Below are 27,607 nucleotides of genomic sequence, written 5' to 3' on the forward strand. Positions count from 1 at the left end.
TTAGGTCCAGATTTCTGATCTTTTATGTCTAAGAATACTGTTAAGTTCCAAATATACCTATATTTGAGATGAGATATTGTACAGCACTTTTGTTTTTGTTTTTCATAGTTTCTCAACTGATTATAATTATATGGTTTTTGCTATATCATTTTGCACATTCCTGTGAACAGTCTATGATTAGATCTCTCATTTAATTTATCTTCAGCAATTTGATAACCTTTCAATTGTCTATGTAATAAATTCTTTTAGTTTATGCTATATTGCAGAGACATTGTCTTACCTATTCCTTTGACTGAATATGTACAGCATGTCCTTGCCTGCATTAGTGTTGTTACTTCATTTCCATTTCAATACTATTAAAAACTCTTTTGCATAAAAAAAATAATTTTACCTATTCATACACTTGCATTGAGAAGAGGAGCAATACGTGCAACCAATGGCATAGGTATTTTACAGCATTTTAATAACTGACTAATCAGTAGAGCCGAAGAACAGCCTAGAGGACACCACATTCAGGCTTAGAATTAAACACCGAAAACAAATAAGATACACATACAAACCCCTAATCATTGTACTTAAAAGTGCATTAAAGTGCACCAAACAATGTTATGTGCTGAAATGTACAACTTGCAGGTAACTTGATCCACTAAATCATTTAGTAAGAGCCACAATGCAGTGACTCTGTTAAAGGGGCCAATTACGTAGGATTAAAATTAAGGTTGAAGAAACCAGGCAGAGCAATAACCAAAAATTAGAAACAGCAGCAGAGTAATGATCAAAAATGAGATACCAGATATGTGCTCAGAACAAAGTCACTAGAAAAATGAATAAGACCAGCTCATCATCTGTGTGCCAGTGGCACACAGCAACTTTACTAAAACTCGCTGTGCCAAAATCAAGGGTGCTCTTAGACTGTTCAGCTCAATCAAGCCAGAGTTGGTCTGCACTCACACTGGGCTATAAGCAAGTGTTCCCGTGCACACTTATAGCATTACCTCTGCCTACCAGACCACAGTGATGCCTACTTCTGTGCTCAGTCATCTATGGAGAGTTCTGAGCTCACACACGGTTTGTGAGAACAGAACTGAACTGTGCCAGGGACCACCTCTTCCAGGAGGATATGCTTCATCATTCCTGAACATGGTTCCAAGAACTCACACAGCACAAATGAACCAGACCATGGTGTGAACTGTGCCCACGTATGGTTATGCCTGTGTGAGTGGACCCTAAATTACCAGAGCCATGTCGTAGGATCCAAATGATAAAGAGGAGCCTAGTGACAAAGGATTAATGATGCTATGGTAGGCAACCCGTGTCTGTTAGGGGAGGGGGTAGTGTCACACTCTGACAAATAGCTTTGATTCAGCCAACAAGCTAAATAAATCCTCCGAAAAAATGTAAGAAATGCAGTGCCCTGAGCTATCACTGTAAAACTATCTGTGGGCACAGGCAAAGTATACGGCTGTACTACACAAGCAATTTTTTAGGCTGTCTGTGGAAACATCTTGGTTTACTGACCTGACCTTCTCAGTGACTAAATTCAAATGACTTTGTGTTATAGTGACATCAACATACAAATAAAAATGGCAAAAAAAGATTGATTCTTCTACATTAGTTTATCATCATTTTTTATTACTATCTCTACTAAAGATACAATCAATGCAATTAAAGACAGCAAGGCATATGATATCAGGGACATTTAAAAAAAAAAGTATAATTGTGTGTTCATTTCATAATATATTACTGAAATTCCTTTTAAATATCACCTTTCTGACATGCTGACATAACATTTTCAGGATTTCTGAAATGTTCTATGCAGTAATATGCAGCAATGCCTTGGTCCTTCATGGTACACAGCGTTTTTGTTTGTCTGTTCATAACAGATTGGGCACATGCCAGACTTGTGGACCCTAAGATGGGGACCTTTACAAGATCTTGGACCCATGCCATAGCTTTGTTTAGGTACCAAGCTGTATTCACTTGAAACTCAGAGTAGATATTTAGTTCATTGCACTGGAAAATCCACAACAGCATATGGACACATTTATTGGTATGATCGAGGCCACTGCATGGGCCTGGGGCCTTGATCTTGTGGGGGATTTCACATTCAAAACTATGTACAGAACTTTGACTTCTTAGGTTTGTGCTCTCATAAAGGCTTGTGCCAGACATTTTGCTGCTCATTCTCAAAAAAACAAAGTGAATGGCCATGAAAAGATACTCTGTTTTTAGTAGGGCCAGTTCTCACTATTGTGCTGCATTGTAAGAGAAGTCCTGAAGGCAGTACTTTGTGGGTGTTTGCCTGCAGTTCCCTATTCAATTAGCTTAATGTTCAAAAACACATGACAACAAGTTGAATTTATGGCTGCACAAAGAATACCAACATTTCCTAAAACACCAATGCTTCCCAGAAGCGTGCAAGTCCCAGAAAAACATTTCAATGTTCAATATTGTTTAATTGCCTTTAGAAAAGGGTTCTACAAAGCACTGAAATATACTCTATATAGTGCTGGCTTTCTTTGTACATGATGAAACACAGTTCCAAGGTATGTCCTCTGGACACCTATGAAGGGTGTTTTTTGTCCACATACTATGATTTAGATATTGACTTTAAAAATACATGTTAAAAACAAGTTAAAACATTACATTCAGTCTTGCACAGTTGTATAGGCTCCTCTCCTGTACTGAAAGTATTTACTCTGATTTCACTGCACTCTGTGAGCTTCTTACAGTGTGTATTAGAAGCTGCAATTCAGCTAGAGACCTCCATTTCCTGGCTGGAGGGCCTCCAACATTATCTAGCAATTTCCTCCAAAGTCCAAATGTCCCAGGCCCACCCCATTTATTGGATTTCAGTCCAGACTCAACATAACACGTGGGCAGTCAAATTCAGTCTATTAGGCACACTCACTCCTTATACCCTGTACACACGATAGGATTTTCCGATGGAAAATGTGTGATAGGACCTTGTCGTCGGAAATTCCAACCGTGTGTAGGCTCCATCACACATTTTCCATAGGAATTTCCGACACACAAAGTTTGAGAGCTTGCTATAAAATTTTCCGACAACAAAAGTCGTTGTCGGAAATTCTGATCGTGTGTACACAAATCCGACGCACAATGTGCCACGCATGCTCAGAATAAATTAAGAGATGAAAGCTATTGGCTACTGACCCGTTTATAGTCCCGCCGTACGTGTTTTGCGTCACCACGTTCAGAACGATCGGATTTTCCGACAACTTTGTCCGACCGTGTGTATGCAAGACAAGTTTGAGCCAACATCTGTCGGAAAAAATCTATGGATTTTGTTGTCGGAATGTCCGATCAATGTCCGACCATGTGTACAGGGCATAAGGGTTACATCAACCCTACAAGGGATTTTTATATTTACATAGCTCCTTCCAAGGTCAGCCCACTACCTGCATTACAGGCTGAAGGATCTTGGAAGAAGTACTGCGGCAGGGTACTGTGATGTTTTCAGGAAGCTTTTACATCATCCTATCGGGCCCTCCCACCAGCTATGATCTGCGAGCCTGCATAGGGAAGCACAGAAACCCGGTGATGACAGCACTGCATCTAAAATTGTATGTAATGAAAACAGAAAGGTTTTATTTAAACATTTGATTAGCTTGTTGATGGGAAAGGAGCAGAAGTAGGGGAAGCAGAAAATAGGAAGGTTAAACTTCAACTTTAAGTCCTTTATGAAGGACAAGGTGAAACATGCCATTCGTCTTGCTATCCTTTTGCATAGAGGCTATAAGTTCTTTGCTTTTAAACTTCAAATTCACTTTTAATCTCACTTTCTTCATCCTTCATTTTCCTATTGACATATTGTATTGTATTAGATGACCAAACTAATAAAAAAAAAAATAATTTCAGCAATTCTTGAAAGCACAGGCAATGCCATTGTATTCAGACACACTAAACAGACTGGAAATCCAACGACATAAGGAAAAGTTGATTTTTACACAAAGTTTTCACAGTTGCTATCTAAGAATTGCTAGAAAGCTGTAACATGATAGAAGGAGCAATAATGAGCTTATAAAAAAACTTCTATGCACAGTTACCATTTGACGGGGTAGCAGGAGAAATGTCATGGGTCACTACAATAAACTAAGTACAGTAGTTGTATTGATCAGCTGCTCACCAGACTGGTGAAGGCTCTGAACCAGACTGAGAAAAACAGATTAGTTCCACGTAAGTTTTTGGACTTTGTGTTTTAAAATCGAAGTGAAAAGGGAAATGTACAATTTCTATTTTATAATTTAATTTATATATATATATTATATATATATATATATATATATATATATATATATATATATATATATATATATATATGAATATATATATATATAGTATAATAATTTATATTTTACTGTGTGGATGTTTGTTTACTAACCTAAATTTGATATCAATACCCAGTACACATTTTGTTTGTAGAGCCAAATGTAAGCCCTCAAGCAGATAGAAGATGTTGCATAAACAAAGTAACTACTAAAATGCCAAGAAGAGGAGGATTGATAGAAGTTACAAAGTATATTACATGCTGAAGACCACAACATAGTTACTTACATGTTCAGGTAGTAAGTACTCTTTTATGTAAATGTCAGCTGGCATGTTTTGTTCTGTTTACATTAAACTGCAATCCTTTATTCCAATACATTTTTTGTTTTGCTTTCACAGTTACAAAGTTGGTAAGGTTGAATAAAGACACCAGTCCATCCAGTTCAACCTGTGTGGGTGTGGATGTGTGGGTGTGTTTATGTCAATACCATTTCCCATATCCCTGTATATTGTGTTCGCTAAGATGCCCATCTAAGAGTCTTTTATAAATTATCAACTCTTCCCGCTGACACCACCGATTGTGGAAGGGAGTTCAACATCTTCACCGCTCTGACAGTAGAGAACCCCCATGCAGTCTAAGTGTCTCAAGCATCCTCTCAAGCATCTCTTTCCCAGTGAAAATACGTTTAATGCTTGTAGTCGTTCTCCATAACTGAGGTACTTCCGTCCCCTTATTAGTTTTGTTGCCCTTCTCTGGACTCTCTCCAGTTCCAGCACACCCTTCCTGAGGACTCCTGACTAGAAGTGGATGGCATATTTAAGATGCGGCCAGACCAGAGTTTTGTAAAGTGGTAGAATTTTTTCTCTACCCTTTTTAATGCATGTTAATATTCTGCTTGCTGCAGTATAGCATTGCATGCCATTGCTGAGTCTGTGATCTACTAGGATGTTCATATCCTTTTCCACCCTGGATTCCCCCAAAAGTTTGTCCCCCTAGTGAGTAACTTGTGTTCAAATTTTTAGTTTCATCTGGAAAAAGTTCCCAAAATGAAAATTTATAAAAAAAATTGGAGGATGTATTCGACATGATATACCTATATTTAAAGTTGCTCACATTTTAGGCAATTTGAAAGTTACATGGCTGACTGGGGGCTCTCTCATGGACTCTCTACGGTCCCAGCAGTCAAGCAGGTGTCAGAATGGAAGTTTCTCTACTTGCCTGGCTTTTTAACTTGTCGTTGCAACCCCCCCCCCCCAACTTCCTGGCAAAACACAGGTAAGACCTTATCACTGCAAAAATGTGTCTGTATTAAATATTCAACATTATTTACAGTAAGTATACACAGCATGCAAACTAGCAGCAGGCCTTGTAAAATGCTATGAGCCCCTGTAATGGTTACTTGTGATGTATTACTTTTTGATGAAAGGTTCAGGTTAAGATTATAATTCATTTAAGCAACAATCTCAATTACAATGTAAAATAGCATTTAACATATTCAATATAATATTTGTGATTAAAAAGAACACTTTTATATTATATTTTTATTATATTATAATATGTAACGTAATGGCATGCCATGACTATATGAAATATAATACATCTGTCGTTAATATTTGACCTCCATCCTACTTTTCCCACAAGTATATCAAAACTGTACATGTATCCAGGAGGTATCATTTGCATCTAAAATCAGCTACAGTATGTCAAATATTTACAGCAGCTTTAATTGCAATCAGATCTATTTTAATTCTGCTCTGTGAATAAAAGAGAGTGGCCACTTTAAGGATTTCAAAAGCAGAAGATCAGAATAGGATCGTAATCATTCTCTTATATGACCGGTGCAAAAAACCATCACAGCATCTCCAACAGTTCATCTCCTTATTTTACAGATACTCTGTGAAAGCACTTGAAATTTTAATCGCACATTATTTTATGTCTGCACTATCTATACCAAGAAGATTTGCTTTGTCAACCCCCCTCCCTTTATCCTCTTAGGCTCCTAATTTAAGGATTTAGACAACGCTAACTTACGTTTTCCCGTCCTCTTGTCAATGGATGATGGAGATACCAGAAGCAATGCTCCAGAAGTCACACTGTCAAACAGCATGCAAATGTCTGAAGGGAACCTGTGCATTGAGAATTGTCTGTTCTGTATTTCCTCTTACTGCTCACCACGCTGGCTGCAGCACTTTGCTAACTGCTGCTGAGGTGCTGCGTGTCCTGTGCAGATTGTTTCAGCCAGACAGAGTCGAGGCATAGAGCTTTAATCTCCTTTCATGATAAATTGTGGCAATCACATGTGCTGCACAATGCACACACACTCCACATGCTCTTCCAATCCTCTATATCGGATGAGTCACAAAGACAGAGGAAGCTTTGCTGAAGAGTGGACATGTAAAATACTTGTGTGGCTAGGAAACTGGAGTGCATTCAAATAAATCGTCCCCAGGAGTGAGCAAGGAACTTAACTGATCTATAAAGATTCATCTCCAGCATCAGATTGCCTATTAGGAGAAAGGAACATTCAGCAAGCACAGTGTGCGTCAAAGGTCCTCACTTTATTAAGCAGGTGAAGACGAGTAAAGACACATTTATAAAAGCTGGTGCCAGCTAAAATTTCCAAAGATGAAGCAGAGCCAAACAAAAAGGTGTATTTCATATAAAATTTGTATTCTTGTAATAGCAGTGGTGGTGGCAGCAAAGTGCAGTGTTTTTGCAATAGAATAGATGTGCGTAGTATGTGTACTTGCAAGCATTGTTCTGAAAAACAATTTTCTAATGTTACCAAACAGCTGAATACCTTTATTTTTAAAAGGTCAGGCCACCGTAAACCGACATTCCAGTTTTGGGTAGATGTTGGCAGGGTGGTACACCCACCATCTTATCTCTTAGTGACTCAGCCACTGCTCCCCGAGTCCAAGCTCCACTCATTTGACATTTTATTGTTAATATCTATTTACCTGTCCAGATTAGTTCTCTTTCAAGATAGATTTAGGATAAAAAAAGCTATGGTTATGTGTGTCTCAGAAATGAGTGCTCACATACTGTATCCAAATGATAACTTCATAACCACTGCTTTATTCCTATCTGCTGCCATATCATTAGGCAAACATCAGGCAGAAAGACATTTATAATCTCAACAGCATGCTGTATACACAGTGCTTTCTCTTGTATGATGTCTGTTCTTACAACAGATGTCATATCAGGATTGTGTCATTTCTGATTCGTAGGGTTATCTTGTTTGCAGGTTACTCACAGCCTAAGAGCCCATTCACACCAGCAGCATGCGTTACTGTGTGGTTGCCGGTGAGCACCATGAAGGAGAAGCGTGATGCATTGTAATAGCACATTGTGTAGTTTACTTTTTCTTTTTTTATAACTTTATTGAAATGTCACAAAATGACATTTCATTCATCTTTATGTCCTGGAGCATGTGGCAATGCAGCAGCGCTGTGCTATAAAAAAAAAAAAAGAAAAAAGCATGGCCTACTTTTTTCTGTGTACACCACAGAGCTGCAGTGGTGTGAACTGAACTACTTGGACATAAGGCAAATTTCCTTGTCAATGCATTTGAAATGCATTGGGCAAGCTACCCAGCACAGTTCAACACATATGGTGTGAAGGGTCCTAAAAGTGTTGATATGACTTTTGTGTTATAGAACTTATTCTGAAGGGGTTGCTAACTGTCAGGACAGATTATTATTATTATTATTATTATGCAGGATTTACGCAGTGCTTTACAACTTGAGGTTAGAGAGTAAAACTACTTTTTTTTTTTTTTTTGCCACTCAGTTACCTTGATCCAGAGACATCTTTCAGATTGATGGTCATATTTGTCTCTTGCCGATTCTCATCATTGTGGCCTTTCCGACTTTTCTCTTGCTTTATACGTTCCATATATAAGTGATTACTATTATGCAAAAGTGTAACATAATAAAAAAAGCACCCGCTATGTACGTCCCGGCCAGCTGGCCACACAATCTCTTGTAGTTTCAGTACGTGGCTGTATATTATTGCTTTTCAATCTAATAAGCCCCCCACCCCCCAGTGACCCACCCTAATTGTTCCAAGGCACAACTTATATCAAGCTATTGTTCTTTTCATTGTTCTCTCTTAGTTTCAAAACTCTAGACTGCGCTTAGTGCATCATCTCTGCCCTGGTAGAAAGACAGTTGCCCTCGGCGCTAAAGTAACACTGGAAAGGGGCATGGCATTGCTTGGACCCATGGGTTCCAAAGTTTCACGAACGTGTTATAATTGCCTAGCCTTGTATAGAATGTCCTTTCGCTCCATATTGTGGAGTTAACCGTTCCAACCCAAGCTTCCGGGGTTGGGGGTGTTCTTGATTGCCAGGCTTGTGCTATTAGTTTTCTAGCTTGAAACAAGCATCTTACTATTGCTACGGCTGTACTTCTATCCCTCAGCCCGTTGTTGACGTAGCCCAGCACACAGATCTTAGGATCAAGCTCTAGGTTAACTCTAAACGTGGCATCTATTTTCTTTAGAATCTCGGTCCAATACCTGACTAGTTTTGGACACCTCCAAACCATGTGGATTAGGTCGCCTGTTCCTCTACATCTAGGGCACTCATCATTGGTTCTACGGCCAAACATAAACAACTTTTTTGGTGTATAGTAGGATCTGTGCAGCAACATCAAGTGTGAGGCTTTTTGTGAGGGAGAAACCGACACCTCTGATCCAAATTCAAGACTCCTCTCCCATTGTTCGTCCGTTATCTCCCCCACATCGGTCGCCCATCTGCCCCTTACCCCTGATATGCTTGCCTTCGTATTTCCTCTCTTTGTTAGTTGGGTATATATCTCTGAAATTAAACCCTTGGTGGTCTCTGATTTGATTATTGTTTGTAGTAGTGGGGTTCTACACCATATTGGGGGTTGTCTGCTAAATTGCTTGCTTAAGGCATGCCTAATCTGTAAATAAGAGAGTAAAACTACTTTAATACAGTAGGAATCAGAGAGCCCTGCTCGTTAGAGCTTACAATCTAAGAGAATATAAGAAATATCCAAGAGAAACATGTTAGCCATTGTACTGTCCATGATGAACCCAATACCACTTTAGCTGCAGACTGAAATGAGATAAGTGACTTAAAAGAAAAGTATGGGTTTGGGGGTTTTTCCTTCATCATACTTACCTAGGCGGATGCAGCATCAGTCCAATGCTGCATCTGTCCCCCGGCGTCCCTACACTGAGAACTGAGCGATCAAACATCACCGATGGCTCGGTTCTCACAGCTCCCCGAGCAGAGAGCTGCTGACTGTCAATCAGTAGCTCTCAGCTCTGCTCCTCCATGCTCACAGGAGTGCTGAGCTGCAGAGGGCGGGGAGCGGCAATCTCAGGCTCTCAGCGGCTCCCTGAGAGGCTGAGATGGGTGTCAGTCCAGGCACCTGGCAGATCCAGACTTCCATTGTCGGGATGACGTGGTGCCTGGACTGATTTCTGTGATGTCGAAACGAATTGCACTTCTGTGACCCATAGGAGAAACCCAGCCCAACGAGCTTTGGCTGGACTTCTCCTTTAAAGTGGTTGTAAAGTCACTTGGTGTACTTTATGGATTCCCCTCTGTTCAATGATGTTACAGTGCATCCGGAAATTCTACCAACAATACCCCATAATGACAACGTGAAAGAAGTTTGTTTGAAATCTTTGCAAATTTATTAAAAATAAAAAATGAAAAATAATCCCATGTACATAAGTATTCACAGCCTTTGCTCAATACTTTGTTGAAGCCCTTTTGGCACCAATTACAGCCTCAAGTCTTTTTAAGTATGATGCTACAAGCTTGGCACACCTATTTTTGGGTTGTTCTTCCCAGTCTTCTTTGCAAGACCTCTCAAGCTCCATCAGGTTGGATGGGGAGTGTTGGTGCACAGCCATTTTCAGATCTCTCCAGAGATATTCAATCGGGTTCAAGTCTGGACTCTGACTGGGCACTTAAGGACATTCACAGAGTTGTCCTGTAGCCACTCCTTTGTTAACTTGGCTGTGTGCTTAGTATTATTGTCCTGTTGGAAGATGAACCTTCGACCGAGTCTGAGATCCAGAGCGCTCTGGAGCAAGTCTTCATAAAGGATGTCTCTGTACATTGCTGCATTCATATTTCTCTCGTACCTGACTAATTTTCCAGGTCCTGCTGCTGAAAAACATCCCCACAGCATGATGCTGCCCCCCACCATGCTTCATTGTAGGGATGGTATTGGCCAGGTGATGAGCAGTGCCTGGTTTCCTCCAGACATGACGCTTGCCATTCAGGCAAAGAGTTCAATCTTTGTTTCATCAGACAAGAGAATTTTGTTTCTCATGGTCTGAGAGTCCTTCAGGTGCCTTTTGGCAAACTCCAGACAGGCTGTCATGTGCCTTTTACTGATAAGTGGCTTCCGTCTGACCACTCTACCATACAGGCCTGATTGGTGGAGTGCTGCAGAGATGGGAGGTTCTCCACTCTCCACAGAGAAATGCTGGAGCACTGTCAGAGTGACCATTGGGTTCTTGGTCACCTCCCTGACTAAGGCCCTTCTCCCCGATCGCTCAGTTTGGCCGGGCGGTCCACTCTAGGAAGAGTCCTGGTGGTTTCAAGCTTCTTCCATTTACGGATGATGGAAGCCACTGTGCTCATTGGGATCTTAAATGCTGCAGATATTTTTCTGTACGCTTCCCCAGAACTGTGCCTCTATACAATCCTGTCTCAGAGGTCTACAGACAATTCCTTGGACTTCATGGCTTGGTTTGTGCTCTGACATGCACTGTTGAGACTGTGAGACCTTATATACAGTGGGGACGCAAAGTATTCAGACCCCCTTACATTTTTCACTCTTTGTTATATTGCAGCCATTTGATAAAATCATTTAGGTTCATTTTTTTCCTCATTAATGTACACACAGCACCCCATATTCACAGGAAAACACAGAATTGTTGACATTTTTGCAGATTTATTAAAAAAGAAAAACTGAAATATCACATGGTCCTAAGTATTCAGACCCTTTGCTGTGACACTCAGATATTTAACTCAGGTGCTGTCCATTTCTTCTGATCATCCTTAAGATGGTTCTACACCTTCATTTGTGTCCAGCTGTGTTTGATTATAGTGATTGGACTTGATTAGGAAAGCCACAAACCTGTCTATATAAGACCTTACAGCTCACAGTGCATGTCAGAGCAAATGAGAATCATGAGGTCAAAGGAACTGCCTGAAGAGCTCAGAGACAGAATTGTGGCAAGGCACAGATCTGGCCAAGGTTACAAAAAAAAATTCTGCTGCACTTAAGGTTCCTAAGAGCACAGTGACCTCCATAATCCTTAAATGGAAGACGTTTGGGACGACCAGAACCCTTCCTAGAGCTGGCCGTCCGGCCAAACTGAGCTATCGGGGGAGAAGAGTCTTGGTGAGAGAGTAAAGAAGAACCCAAAGGTCACTGTGGCTGAGCTCCAGAGATGCAGTCGGGAGATGGGAGAAGGTTGTAGAAAGTCAACCATCACTGCAGCCCTCCACCAGTCGGGGCTTTATGGCAGAGTGGCCCGACGGAAGCCTCTCCTCGGTGCAAGACACATGAAAGCCTGCATGGAGTTTGCTAAAAAACACCTGAAGGACTCCAAGATGGTGAGAAATAAGATTCTCTGGTCTGATGAGACCAAGATAGAACTTTTTGGCCTTAATTCTAAGCGGTATGTGTGGAGAAAACCAGGCACTGCTCATCACTTGTCCAATACAGTCCCAACAGTGAAGCATGGTGGTGGCAGCATCATGCTGTGGGGGTGTTTTTCAGCTGCAGGTACAGGACGACTGGTTGCAATTGAGGGAAAGATGAATGCGGCCAGGTACAGGGATATTCTGGAGGAAAACCTTCTCCAGAGTGCTCAGGACCTCAGACTGGGCCGAAGGTTTACCTTCCAACAAGACAATGACCCTAAGCACACAGCTAAAATAAAGAAGGAGTGGCTTCACAATAACTCCGTGACTGTTCTTGACTGGCCCAGCCAGAGCCCTGACTTAAACCCAATTGAGCATCTCTGGAGAGACCTAAAAATGGCTGTCCACCAACGTTTACCATCCAACCTGACAGAACTGGAGAGGATCTGCAAGGAGGAATGGCAGAGGAGCCCCAAATCCAGGTGTGAAAAACGTGTTGCATCTTTCCCAAAAAGACTCATGGCTGTATTAGATCAAAAGGGTGTTTCTACTAAATACTGAGCAAAGGGTCTGAATACTTAGGACCATGTGATATTTCAGTTTTTCTTCTTTAATAAATGTGCAAAAATGTCAACAATTCTGTGTTTTTCTGTCAATATGGGGTGCTGTGTGTACATTAATGAGGAAAAAAATTAACTTAAATGATTTTAGCAAATGGCTGCAATATAACAAAGAGTGAAAAATTTAAGGGGGTCTGAATACTTTCCGTCCCCACTGTACAGTAGACAGGAGTGTGCCTTTCCAAATCATGTCCAATCAACACAGGGGGACTCCAATAAAGTTGTAAAAACATCTCAAGGATGATAGGTGGAAATAGGATGCACCTGAGCTCATTTTTGAGTGTCATGGCAAAGGCTGTGAATACTTATATATTTTTTTTTATTATTAATAAATTTGCAAAGGTTTCAAACAAACTTTTTTCACGTTGTTATTATGGGGTATTGTTTGTAGAATTTTGAGGAAATAATGAATGTAATCCATTTTGGAATAAGGCTGTAACATAACAAAATGTGAATACTTTCTGGATGCACTGTATGTGCCCCAGTGTATGTTCTAAATAAAAATGATGTTGCTGTATACCTTATTTCAGAGTGCCTCTCGGCGCTCACATGACTGGCCGCCGCTCTCTCTCCTCTCACAATCTGAGAAGTACAGCTGGAGGGGCTGAAAATCCCTCACTGATGTCGGCCGGGAGGAAGAAGGATAGGAGGAGTGCTGTAGCTGGTCACGTGAGCACTGAGCGGCGCTCTGAAATAAGGTATACAGCAACATATTTTTTTATACAGAGCATACGCTGGGGCACATAACATCATTGAACAGAGGGGAATCTATAAAGTACACAAAGTTATTTTACAGCAGGAGGGGAGGGGCGGGCACTGAAACTAGCTAAAGAAAGTCTATTACAGGGGAATTGGCGCTGTTCAAAAGTGGTAAAAATATATTAAATAAGAAATAAATGATCAATAAATGAAAATAAGAAAAAGAAAAATGTTCTCTGTGTTAAATCTGTACCATTCACAATAAAGTGCAATAAAGTGCAAAGTTCTAAAAAATAAATCTGAAATATATAAAAATAAAAATAAAATTCATGAATAATAAATAACAGTGATGATAATAACATCAAGTGACGTGCTGAATAGCTAAAGGAGCTAATTTAATAAATAAACAATATCCCCATGTGAGTCCAGAGCAAAACGCTTCAAGTGAATAAATAGCAAGAATTGATATGTAAAAAATAAATTGGAAAAAATAAATAAGTTAGAAAAAAATAAATGTGTAGTGGAAAAAAATTGTGATAAAAAAGTCCAACTGGATGTGTATATATATATATATATATATATATATATATATATATATATATATATATATATATATATATATATTATATATATATATATATATATATATATATACTGAAAAAAAAATATAGTCTGTAAAAAATATCAGTACATAAACTCAAAAATAATAATGTGATGATCCTTCAGTGCTCCCCACCTTCATCTGCAACTCCCACTCGTGCCCGCACTCACCAGAGCGCCTAACCCTAAGCTCATTGAGCTTGCTGGAACTTAGACCAAGTGGAACTGAACTAAGTGAAGGACTTCCGTGAAGAAAGGGAAGATTGCGGCACCCGTCCGAAGGGCTATCCACCACACAAGGGGACACCGCTGCTGGATCTCAGCTAACACGCCTGTTACCCCTGCAGGGGTTAGGCGCTCTGGTGAGTGCGGGCACGAGTGGGAGTTGCGGATGATGGCGGGGAGCACTGAAGGATCATCACATTATTATTTTTGAGTTTATGTACTGATATTTTTTACAGACTATATTTTTTTTCAGTATATATATATATATATATATATATATATATATATATATACACATCCAGTTGGACTTTTTTATCACGATTTTTTTACACTACACATTTAATTTTTTCTAACTTATTTATTTTTTCCAATTTATTTTTTACATATCAATTTTTTCTATTTATTCACTTGAAGCGTTTTCCTCTGGACTCACATGGGGATATTGTTTATTTATTAAATTAGCTCCTTTAGCTATTCAACACGTCACTTGATGTTATTATCATCACTGTTATTTATTGTTCATGAATTTTATTTTTATTTTTATATATTTCATATTTATTTTTTAGCACTTTGCACTTTATTGCACTTTATTGTGAATGGTTTAGATTTAACACAGAGAACATTTTTCTTTTTCTTATTTATCATTTATTTCTTATTTAATATATTTTTACCACTTTTGAACAGCGCCATTTCCCCTGTAATAGAATTTCTTTGTCTTTTGAACCTCACTGAGGTGATGTTCTTTGCTGGGGGGGCTGCAGTTCCTTTTTCCTAAGCGCAGATATTTTGTTTTTTTATGTTACTGAAACTAGCTGACAGGCAGGGAGGGGGAGAGAGGAGAGACAGCGGATGAAGGAGGCAAGTAAACTGACCATGGTATCAGGGGCTCAGCAGCCATGATAAACGTGATCAATTTACAAAGGGGTGGGCAGCACCAGGCAGGATCAGCCAAGTATTTTAGATGAAAGAAAGGGAAAAATTACACAGCACAAGCACTATGCTGTTATTCATGCTTTAAAGGAACAGGATCCTTTTCTTTTTTTTTTTTCTTAAGGGGTTACAACCACTTTAAGATCTCTCAAAAGCCACAACGTGTTGAATATACAGTACACTGGTTTGTGCTACTGTGGAGTTGACAGCATGGATATTTTGATCTGTAACATTGAGCTATCTACAACACTAAACCCTGATCTAACCTTAAAATGTAGCGCATAACTGGATCATCCAATCACTTATTTATTTTATAATAGATATTTATATATATCCGCTAAATTAATGCCGGGATCCACCCAGATGCCTGGACCGGCAGCTGGTTCAGCTTCTCAGTGCGCCACTGAGAGCCTGAGACAGCTGCTCCCACCCCCTCCACAGCCTGGCCCTCCAGTGAGCGCTGGAGGAGCACAACAGAGAGCCAATGGCTGACAGTCACCACTCTGCTCACTGAAGCCCGAGAACGCTGCGATTAGCAGTCTTTGATCACTTAGTTTTTGATGTAGAGGCAGCATTTAGCATCAGACCAATTCTGGATCCACCTAGATGAATATGTATGTTTATTTTTTTTAATACCCATACTTATTTTTGAACTTATTAGCATGGCTTTGAGGGAGGAAACTGGATTACCTGGAAACCCATGCCAGCACAGGAGCAACATGCAGATAGTCTCCTTGGCAGGATTTTGCCCAAGAACCCCAGTGATACAAGGCTGACCACTAAGCCACTGTGCTGCTCGTGCATATAACCCTTTATACCACCTTAATACCTCTAATCTAACATTTACAATTTAAATCAAAACTCCAGGCTTACCTTTAGGCTCCTCTCCTGTACTGAAATGCTTACCCAAATTTTACTGCACACTATGAGAAGGTGCATTAGAAGTTATAAGAAGTCAACTAGAGCTTCATCCAGCATCTTCTAACCCCCTTCCTCTCCAACCTTACTGTTCCTGGCCTGCCCCTTTCATTCATTGGATATTCTTTCAAACATGGAGGCTCAGCACCATATGTGGGCATTACCTGGGGGGTCTTCATGAAACTACAGTTTGCCTAACAACTTCCACTCCTCCAGACTAACATCCAGGCATTTTGATTTTTGCATAACACCCTCACAAGAGCCACCCCACTGCCTGCATTATGGTTGAGGGCTCATAATAGGTGTACTGAGGCAGGACACTATGATGCTTTCAGAAAGCTAAGTACAGCCCCCTGCTAACCCCCCCAACAATTTATTCCCATGACTACGTCCCCTAGGGGGAGGGGGGGGTGGGATGTCAGGGGTGTGGCCTGGATGAAGTCTAGGCTGAGGCTGCTTTCACTCTTTGCATAAAGGTTTTGTGTGATGTGCAACTCCTGGGACTTCTTTTCCCTCCTTATTACCCCTCCAACCAGCTATGTTCTGCCTGCATTGCATAGAAAAGCACAGAGACCCATTGATGACATCAACAAAAAGGAAGGCAAAATATAAGGAAATTAAACTTCCGCTTTAACACCTCACTCAAAAACTAACACCTTTTTTGACATAAGAAAAATCATGAAATATTAATTATAACCTCATTCCTGTATTTGAGGTCTGGGTGGCAGTATGGGAGCATATTACATAGGAGGGGGTGGGAAAACCAATACATTAGAGCCTATTTTTTTTAAATGATACTAAACAGAGACATGTTAATTGCCATAATTAATTTACATATATCATATATATATATATATATATATATATATATATATATATATATATATATATATCATGGCACTGTATTTTTTAAAATTCTCTAAGTACCTTATTCCTGCAGCGCTATTGTGTGGTCACATGATCTTTCCCTGTTCTCTGGCATTTTCAGGGAAAGAAAAAGAACTACAGCAAGCGTGCTAGAGTTTTAAAGAATGGTTACTATTGGAGGAAACTTGTGGCTAATAAAGTGCACTCTTGCTGTAGTTCTTTTTCTTTACCATATTTATCTAGGTTACAGCGACCACACCATAATTAAATGTGTTGGCATAAGGAGGTACAAAAAACTGAAGAGCATTTTTTTCTCATTTGGATAATCTTCATGGAAAGATCATTGAGAGGGGGTTTCTATTACTAAGCTGATGTATGCTTGTATGCTCTTTACAGTGTGAGTCTGTGTCTGGCGAGCCCTGATTGGTGCTGTGTCAGTCACAGAAAAAAAAAAAAAGATCAGTTTCAGAAGAGCAATTCAAATTAGTATGAAAATATCAAATACATGTTTTACCCTAAAATTCTTTATTGAACATCAAATCTTTATTTTTTGTGCATCAATATGGTGTAGGCAGAGTCAAAGATGATTGACACTAGCTTTTATTTTGTTCAGACGGCATCTACATCCAAGGCTTTTTACTTGTGAGTTTGTTAGTGAATGTAATCAATTAGCATACTATATCCCAACCTATAGTGTTTAGCAATAGGAGGACATAGAGGAGGAGGAGGAAGGGGAGTGTCATTTACCACTGTGTATACGCCCACATGTGTGACTCTATAGTCATGTGGGCTGCACAGATAAGGAAAAGGAGAAAATGAAGAGCTTAGAAGTGAACTGAAATTGAGCATGCTCCATAGAGGACGCCATCTGGGCTACACTTCAACCTGCAGTGGGGACACAGAGAAAATGGGAAGGACAGCTGTAGGCAGGATCAACCAGCTATATTTCATTCTACACAAAACAAATGTTCTAGTGGCTTTGTGGGTATAAACTCTCTGTTATATAGCATGTAATGAGATCCTTCATAGTCTGGGTTTAATAACACTTTAACACTTTAACTTACAAACTGTATATCATTCTTTGGACAGCTAAAATAAAAAACTAAATTAGCAGATTTGGAAAAATACTTGTTCAATCTTCTGCCTTCTTCTTTCTTTGCAATATCTGTGGTACGATATATACTGTTTAGCGATATGTTTCAAAAGTAAAAAATACATCCATTGTGTTTCTTGAGCTATATTACAGACAGTGCTGACAATTATAGGAACCATAGGTTCCGCTAATCCATCTTATCACTATACAGTGGTCCTACCCTGTATGGCATAGTATGTGTTTGACATGTTGACACGTTGTACTGCTTTTGTACCTGTATGTTATAAAAGTGTCAAAAAGAATAGGAATGTAACTTACAATTTATCTCCCCTTTTTTAACCTAGATAGTGTAAGCGAGAAGACTGCAGCAAGTCATTGAAATACATTAGACCCTGCATCTACTACATAGTAGAGTTTTACTCAAAGGCTCAAAGACTATTTAATTTTTAAAGTGTAAGGTTTAGTGCCCACAACCTATAACACTGACTTCTTCACTGTAAAAGGCTCAATGCATCCATCAAATTGAGATTCGATTTCACTTATAAGAACTACCTTTTCAAGAGTCGTTATGCTGATATGAACATCTTTTCAAGTTCTACCTTGCTCCTTTACGTGGGTGCTTTGAGGACAATTAAAGAAATCCAATACGCTGAGAGAACATGTGTGTGTTTGACTCTTTCGGAATGTCTGAATCTCACAAAGAAAAGAAACGGTTGACCTTTTTATTTCAACTTGTAGCTCGCTTATTCTGGTCATTATAAATGATCCCTGTCTTGGTTTCCATCACATTAAGGTGGCTGAAGGCAAGCAATGTCACATACTCGACTCCATCTGTAAGAATAGGCTACAAAGTGCTGTATTTTAGTATTTTCCAATAATGTTTTATAATACCAGGTAACTCACTTAGCTTGAAAGGACCTGCTTAGAGATCAGTACAGCATGTTAAAGGTTGGATAATTTTTTTACCATTTAAAATGTTAAAAGAAACTTCAAAATCCTAATTATAGAAAAGTTCCCTTTAGGTCCTAATGCATATGGACAAGGATTTTCATCTGAACAGCTTTTTCTCTCCATGAGAGCCAATGAAAGTAATGAAAAGCAACTCAGAAATATTGCCTTTAACAAAGTAAACAGACATAATGAAGAAGCAAATTTATTGCAAGTCAAAGCATCTCAGAAGTAAGCCATTTCCTGTGAAAGTACATGTAAGCATACTCCTTTGACTCCCGAGCCCAAAGTCATACCACATTTAAGGTGTATATGAGTCCTAAGTAACCCAGAAACATAATGCTAGGGTCATCCTATTTTAACTTGTCCTTTGGTGGTCCTTTGGCCAAGAATCCTATTAGAGCAGGGGTGTCAAATGTAATTTCATCACGGGCCATGTCAACATTATGGTTGCCCTCAAAGGGCCAGTTGTATCTGTAAGACTAGATGTTCAGAGCAAGCCCCCCCACCATCAGAAGTCAAGGGTCCCCCACCCTCCCTTACATCGCAGTACACACCCCTTACCCTATACTGCTGCTGGGAAGAAGCTGGGGTGGAGCTAGGAAGCAGAAAGTGCTGGGTCTAGAGGAGGATCCAAGGAGGGCAGGAATCAGCTGCTGGAGTCTGCTGAATGCTGAGACCAGGGGAAGCAGAGATGAGGTGATGCTGTGGCTGCACAGAGGCACATGATCTGTAGGAGGAGTCCTGTCCTCCTCTCTGCTGCCAACTGCTGAGATGGGGGGCAGCGACGAGCCTCTCTGTGGCTGCACGGAAAAGCACAGGATATGGCGGAGGAGTTCTGCCCTACTTTCTGCTGTCGACTGCAGAGACAAAGTGGAAATGGAGAGGAGGGGGGTGCCATAGATGCAGGAGAGGTGCGAGGGCCACATAAAATGCCCTGGAGGACCACATTCGGCCCACGGCCTTGTGTTTGACACATGTAAATTAGAGCAGTACTATCTGCTTTGTTCTCTAGCTGTTAAACCCATTAAAACCCCTGCCCACTGTTTGAAACAAGAAGTCTGAGCAAATACATGATCAAATCTGCAGTTTTTTATGATTCTGCCCTAATTCTATCCACAAGAAAGTTGCTTATGACCAATATTTGACTGACTGGCTGGTAAAAATTAGGATTGTTGCCAGTGTTAATAAAATTAACAAATCATAAGGCAAACATTTTTTCCAGAAAAGGGGGCAACTACCCACAAGACAATATCTAAAATAAATTTTCATCCTTCTGCTCCAAGAATTGCTGGGACAAGTAGTTCAAGAAACTGTTGGAGCCGTTTGTCTGCCTGTAATGTACCCTTTACATGCATTTCATAATTTTGGAGCTTCTACTCTGCATCATGTTACCCAACTTTTGAGAAGCCAATTAATGCATTAAATTACATTTTCATTAACCTCTACGTTGCCCAGCACCGTACTGTGGCAGGCAGTGTCTCCTATGCCCTGTATCGAGAAGGACCCAACATTTCTTAAGGTTACTGCAGCAGATCATAGCAGGGTGAGGAGGACATAGAAGGTGAGTACAGGATGCATATTATGCCTGATATGCAGTGAAATGTTTTCTTACTGAGGGTAAAGTACCTGTTTTTTTAATATAGCTGGAGGTGGTTTGCTGTCCGTATCCCTTCAGTAAGATTTCTCTCCTGTTCCCTCAACAGGATATGAGAAACTCCAAAGTGACAGGATATCCTCATACCTGGTAACATTTGGATATCAGCGGACCTGAGATTACAGATGGAACAGGGAGCTGGAGTAACAGCAGCATTATAATAATAGTTGCAGTGTGCTGAAATAGTAGCAATGGTTAGTTAGTGGTGGACATATTCCCTGGAATTCATAAAGACTGGCACAGACAGTGTCTCATGCACGTTCTAAAAATGTCACAGTGTATGTCAAATTCACTTACCTGTCTAGAACTTAGCATATGCTGCGCCACTTTTTAATGCATGCAAGACACTTTTGAAAAATCTGTCTGCACGAGGGTCTCTCTCTCTCTGTACGCCAAAAGAGAGTTGGTCTTAATTGGCTCCACTTTCGTAAGATACGAACTATCAATATTTTATTTTGAATTTGGCACAGGCACTGTGCCACAATGTAAAAGTGGGGCATTTTAGTACTACCTGAGTTTGGCACACAAGTCGCTGGCAAAGCCAAAAGTGCCACAGATGCTTCATGAATTTGACACTACACACATAAATGCCAAAAAAGTGGTGCTGCAGTTTTACTGAACTCCCCCCAATGTCCGGCAGAGAAATATGGGGCTAATAGTGGCAGAGAGAAACATGCCCCTGCATTGGTGGTGTCAGTGGGAGGAGAAAAAATTCCCCTGCGTAAGTGATGTCATTGCAATGAAAAAAATGCTCCTGTGTCAGTGGAGGAAAATATATGTCCCTTTTCCAATGGTGTCACTGGAAAGAAAAAATGCCCTGGTAGAGCCATTTGTGTTCCTCTTATGCCCTGTACACACGACCGGCTTTGCCGTCAGAATAAACTCTGAAGGTTTTTCCGACGGAGTTCCGACAGAATTCCGCCTAAGCTGTCTTACCTACACACGGTCACACCAAATTCCAACCGTCCAGAACGCGGTGACGTACAACACGTACGACAGGACTAGAAAACGGAAAGTTTAATAGCCAGTAGCCAATAGCTTCCGTCTCATACTTGCTTCAGAGCATGCGTCGTTTTTGGTGCGTCGGAACAGCATACAGTTGAGCGGTTTTTCCGATAGTAATTTGTTCCGTCCGAAAAATATAGAACATGTTCTCTGTCTAAGTCAGTCTGAATTTTCAACAGCAAAAGTGCGATGGAACATACACGCGTCGGAATATACGATGAAAAGCTCCAATCGGACTTTTTCTGTCGGAAATTCCGCTCGTGTGTGCGCGGCATTAGACTCTGTTTGCAATCCTACTAGTTCAGGAAATCTGGCTGTTTAATCTTTGCAATTACCTGTGAATTACTGCAGGGGACATTCAAGTACAATTGATCTGAATAGGCTACCTAGATTTCTGCAGCGCATTATAGAAGGAAAAATATCCTTCATTACTTTTACAGTTAAACTACCCAATAGTTTGTGCTAGTGTTGGCAGCGAGAGCATGCTGCCTTGAGGCTGTCATCACTGATGACCTGGTTATGGCCTTTTAAATGTTACCATTTATGACAGGTATTCAAGTTATGAAAAATATGCAACACCACACGTGTTTTAAAATTCTTGTTACATTGTTTTACCACAGAAAAAAAAATTGTGATGAAATGTAAAGAGTTGTTACAAATTTTGTGGCAAATAAATATCATATAAACTGTATCTTTACAGATTGTATGTCACCACTCAGCATTAATGTCTCCATAACACTGTATAATTATGCACAGTGCATTCCATAGAACAATGCAGGTGGCAAGTCCATTGCATGACACTAAAAGCCTAAAATGCAAGCTACAGTTTGAAATGGTACATTATATACAAATAATATATTTCTACTATACATAGCATTTCAAACCTTTAGACTGCCAAAATACTTATACAACTTTATATGATACACATATAACGAAAGAGGGTCGGGCCTTTAAATGAGGTGTGTATATAGTGGCTAATCGAAGGAGTCAAAGTGAAACATGAACAAGTATTTATTTGTTTGCCATGATTTAGTAGGTACATGGCAGATAATGCATGCAATAATGGCACATAATATAACAAATCATGTATCCAAATCATTTACATGTAAAAGCATAAATAGAATATACAATAGTATTGTCCTCAGTAATAAAAATCACTATAATATAACAGTTATAATCCACGGTGTTGCCTGTATCCAAAGACCATGTAAGTATGTATGCATTGCATCTAGGTTAAACCCGACGCATTTCATGGGAGCTATCCAATCATCAGGGGCGGATGCATGATACATCTATAAAGAGAGGTGAGTATATCAAAATCAACCATTCATAGACAAAAATTGGAAAAGAATGAATATACATACAGGGAGGATAAGGTAAGGTCATCCCTGTAAGACTCACATATCTGCTTAGTGTGAAACAAACACACCGCCAGGGTGCTAGGGCCGGAAGGAATGCCTGGTCCGGGCCTTATCCTCCCTGTATGTATATTCATTCTTTTCCAATTTTTGGTCTTTGGATCCAGGCAATACCGTGGAATATAACTGTTATATTATAGTGATTTTTTATTACTGAGGACAATGCTATTGTATATTCTATTTATGCTTTTAACATGTAAATGATTTGGATACATGATTTGTTATATTATGTGCCATTATTGCAAGCATTCTCTGCCATGTACCAACTCAATCATGGCAAACAAATAAATACTTGTTCATGTTTCACTTTGACTCCTTCGATAAGCCACAATATACACACCTCATTTAAAGTCCCGACCCTCTTTCTTTATGTACTTGAATAGGGATGGAGATGCATGTTACCATGCGTCTTATTTAAAGTCCCAAAAGCCCCCTCTATTATATGATACACATAAAGCCACATAATGTTATGCCACCATACAGGCAGGGTGGCAATTTGGGATGAGCTTGAAATTTCAACAGACTCGATTTTGCAGTGAAACTGCTAATTTGAAAAAAAAAGCCCTATAATTTCATATTGCAGCACCACAAGGTGAAATTAGAATAGAAACTTACTATGTGAAAAATACGCCTGCTAATACAGTAACTTAAAGTGGTTGTAAAGGCAGAAGGTTTTTCATCTTAATGCATTCTACGTATTAAGATAAAAAGCCTTTTGTGTGCAGCAGCCCCCCTCACCTGACCTAATACTTACCTGAGCCCCCTCTCAATCCAGCAATGTTGCACAAAGCGCCATTGGCTCCCGCTGCTGTTAATCAAAGTCAGTGAGCCAATGAGGAGAGAGAGGGGGTGGGGCCAGGCCATAGCTCTGTGTCTGAATGGACACAGGGAGCTACGGCTTGGGTCGGGCAGGAGGAGGGAGGGGCCAGGAGCACCAAAGAGGGACCAGAGAATAGGAGGATCTGGGCTGCTCTGTGCAAAACCACTGCACAGAGCAGGTAAGTATGACATGTTTGTTATTTTTAACAAAAAAAACTGAGACTTTAGTATCAATGTAAAGCTGAGTTCCAGGTATAGCTATTTTTGCTTAGTTTAATTTGTTCAGCCATGCTATTTAGGGAACACAGGATATCACTTGCTTGGCATGGGTCCCAGTCAGAGAATACTCTGCATCTTCGCAGTAAATGCAAAGCATTCTCTGATACATCTGATTCTCTGGATGAGGTGCTGGATCAAAGTTCTAGCAGTAATGGCAGCTCACTGATGTAGGGGCTGTTGTCACACAACGATGACCTACCAGTTAGACACCATTACCAGGTGGGGGGTATAAAAGAAAGAGAGGACTGACCTCTGCTCCATTGTTAGGGGAGGTGGTTCCTACTCTTTGTTGCTTTGGGGTCTGTGGAAGTTATCCAGATTTGTAATGCGAGTACTATAAGAAGATACCTAGAGAGTTTGCTGTTAAAAAAACTAGATGCATTGTATTTCGATTTCTTTCTCTCAATGGAACTTTTCTATTGTCACCTAAATAACTCTGCTTTGAAAGGATGCTGAAATTATCTTTTCTTTCGGAATATATTAAAGCACTTTTGAATAGTTACTACCTGGGGTTTTCATATGTGCATTAACAGTATATGGACAATCAATATATTACCTACTGAAATATGACCCAGTGTTTAAATATGTGCTCATAAGGAAACACAGTTAACATACATTTTTATTAACCTATACAAATATTATTCTTTTACCTAGAGTACCTTTTCCAGAGCAGAAAGATACTCTGTGTATCCATTGGTCCCAATTAACATCAGGGTGTTTAAAATGTAAGTGAGCTGCACAAAATATAGTGCGTAATATGATTTCTGGTGAAGATTAAAAAATAGGACTATACCATTGGTAGCATATGTATAATGAATATGCTTAATTTTTTAGAATGATCATGATGTTTAACTGCTTGCCAACGGGCTCACGCCGATATACGTCAGCAGAAGGGCACGTACAGGCATATTAACATACCTGTGCCCTTTATAAAGCGGCCTGCAGGCGCGTGAGCGCCGCGAGCTCCGTAAGTGTGATCACGGGTTGCGTCCGCGGGGATACCTGCGTTCTTCTCACGGAGACGAAGAACGGGGAAATGCTGATGTAAACAAGCATTTCCCTGTTCTGCCTAATAACACGGACACTGATCACCGCTCCCTGTAATCGGGAGCGGTGATCAGTGTTGTGTCACACATAGTCCATCCCCTCCACAGTTAGAATCACTCCTTAGGACACACTTAACCCCTACAGTGCCCCCTAGTGGTTAAACCCTTCACCGCCAGTCACATTTACACAGTAATCAATGCATTTTTAATCGCACTGATAGCTGTATAAATGTGAATGTTCCCAAAATAGCACCAAAAGTGTCCAATCTGTCCGCTATAATGTCGCAGTCACAATAAAAATCGATGATCGCCGCCATTACTAGTAAGAAAAATATTATTAATAAAAATGCCATAAAACTATCCCCTATTTTGTAGACGCTATAACTTTTGTGCAAACCAATCAATAAACGCTTATTGCGATTTTTTACCAAAAATATGTAGAATACTTATCGGCCTAAACTGAGGAAAAAAATGCTCTTTTATATATTTTTTGGGGATATTTATAGCAAGGACGTCAATTTTGTTTGGGAGCCATGTCGCACGACCGCACAATTGTCAGTTAAATTGTCAGTTAAAGCGACGCAGTGCAGAATCGCAAAAAGTGCTCTGGTCTTTTGCCAGCCAAATGGTTAATAAGTTATTCCAGAGGGTCTCTCCGCTGGAGCCCCAAATATAGGGGAACTCAATTATAGAAGAACCTTCAGACTATTTGGCATGTATGGCATATACAGTTGTGCTCATAAGTTTACATACCCTGGCAGAATTTATGGTTTATTGCCCATTTTTCAGAGAATATGAATGATAACACAAAAACTTTTCTTTCACTCATGGTTAGTGTTTGGCTGAAGCCATGTATTATGAATCAACTATGTTTACTCTTTTTAAATCATAATGGCAACAGAAACTACCAAAATGACCCTGATCAAAAGTTTACATACCCCAGTTCTTAATACCGTGTATTACCCCCTTTAACATTAATGACAGCGTGAAGTCTTTTGTGGTATTTGTGGATGAGGCTCTTTATCTTCTCAGATGGTAAAGCTGCCCATTCCTCTTGGCAAAAAGCCTCCAGTTCCTGTAAATTCTTGGGCTGTCTTGCATGAACTGCACGTTTGAGATCTCCCCAGAGTGGCTCAATGATATTGAGGTCAGGAGACTGAGATGGCCACTCCAGAACCTTCACTTTATTCTACTGTCGCCAATGACAGGTCGACTTGGCCTTGTGTTTTGGAACATTGTCATGTTGGAATGTCCAAGTACGTCCCATGCGCAGCTTCCTGGCTAATAAATGCAAATGCTCCTCCATTATTTTTTGATAACATACTTTATTCATCTTGTCATCAATTTTGACCAAATTTCATGTGCCTTTGTAGCTCACACATCCCCAAAACATCAGTGATCCACCTCTGTGTTTCACACTAGGAATGGTGTACCTTTCATCACAGGCCTTGTTGACTTCTCTCCAAATGTAGTGTTTATGGTTGTGGCCAAAAAGCTCAATTTTGGTTTCATCACTCCAAATGACTTTGTGACAGAAGGTTTGTCTCTGTGCTGTTTGGCGTATTGTAAGCGGCATACTTTGTGGCTAATAATAATGGCTTTCTTCTTGCAACTTGACCATGCAGCCCATCTTTCTTCAAGTGCCTCCTTATTGTGCATCTTGAAACAGCCACACCACATGTTTTCAGAGAGTCCTGTATTTCACCTGAAGTTATTTCTGGGTTTTTCTTTGCATCCCAAACAATTTTCCTGGCAGTTGTGGCTGAAATTTTAGTTGGTCTACCTGACCGTGGTTTGGTTTCAACAGAAACTCTCATTTTCCACTTCTTGATTAGAGTTTAAACACTGCTGGTTGGCATTCTCAATTCCTTGGGTATCTTTTTATATCCCTTTCCTGTTTTATACAGTTCAACTACCTTTTCCCACAGATCCTTTGACAATTCATTTGCTTTCCCCATGTCTCAGAATCCAGAAACGTCAGTGCAGCACTGGATGAAAGATGCAAGGGTCTGTCAGAAGTCCAGGAACTGATTGACCTTTTATACACACACACTAATTACAAGCAAACAGACCACAGGTGAGGATGGTCACCTTTAATAGCCATTCAAACCCTTTTGTGTCAACTTGTGTGCATGTTATCAGGCCAAAATCACCAGGGTATGTGAACTTTTGATCAGGGTCATTTGGGTAGTTTCTGTTGTGATTATGATTTAAAAAGAGTAAACACAGTTGATTGATAATAAATGGCTTCAGCCAAACACTAACCATGAGTGAAAGAAATGTTTTGTGTTATCATTCATATTCTCTGAAATACGGCCAAGAAATCATAAACTCTGCCAGGGTATGTAAACTTATGAGGACAACTGTATACAGCAAAAGGCTGGATACCTATGTTGGCAGCTCTTTCAGGGATAGAATTGCAATGTTTTAAATTGAATATGTTATGTCCTTATGCAGGGGGCAGAAGAGATGTATACGTATGTCTATTTTTAATAAGCATTTTTTGGTGCTCTCTACATGTGGGTGTTGTGTTCTTTTAGAAGGATCGTG

At 40.0% G+C, this 27,607-nt stretch overlaps 1 protein-coding gene across 3 annotated transcripts in view; it reads right to left on the reverse strand.

Moving 5' to 3' along the window:
• ARHGAP24 (Rho GTPase activating protein 24) overlaps positions 1 to 27,607 on the reverse strand; it is a 1,254,786-nt gene that overhangs the window by 739,997 nt on the left and 487,182 nt on the right. Inside the window, exon 1 of one of the 3 annotated variants that reach the window (XM_073600022.1) lies at positions 6,320 to 6,690. The exons of the other annotated variants lie outside the window; for them this stretch is intronic. Within the exon in view, the coding sequence (XP_073456123.1) occupies positions 6,320 to 6,422 (103 nt within the window). The 5' untranslated portion in view covers positions 6,423 to 6,690. Of the gene's footprint in view, positions 1 to 6,319; positions 6,691 to 27,607 lie in introns of those variants that run through there. 3 annotated transcript variants of the gene reach the window in all.

The sequence above is a fragment of the Aquarana catesbeiana genome, linkage group LG01 (genome assembly GCF_042186555.1).
Source record: "Aquarana catesbeiana isolate 2022-GZ linkage group LG01, ASM4218655v1, whole genome shotgun sequence".
Taxonomy (NCBI): Eukaryota; Metazoa; Chordata; class Amphibia; order Anura; family Ranidae; genus Aquarana; species Aquarana catesbeiana.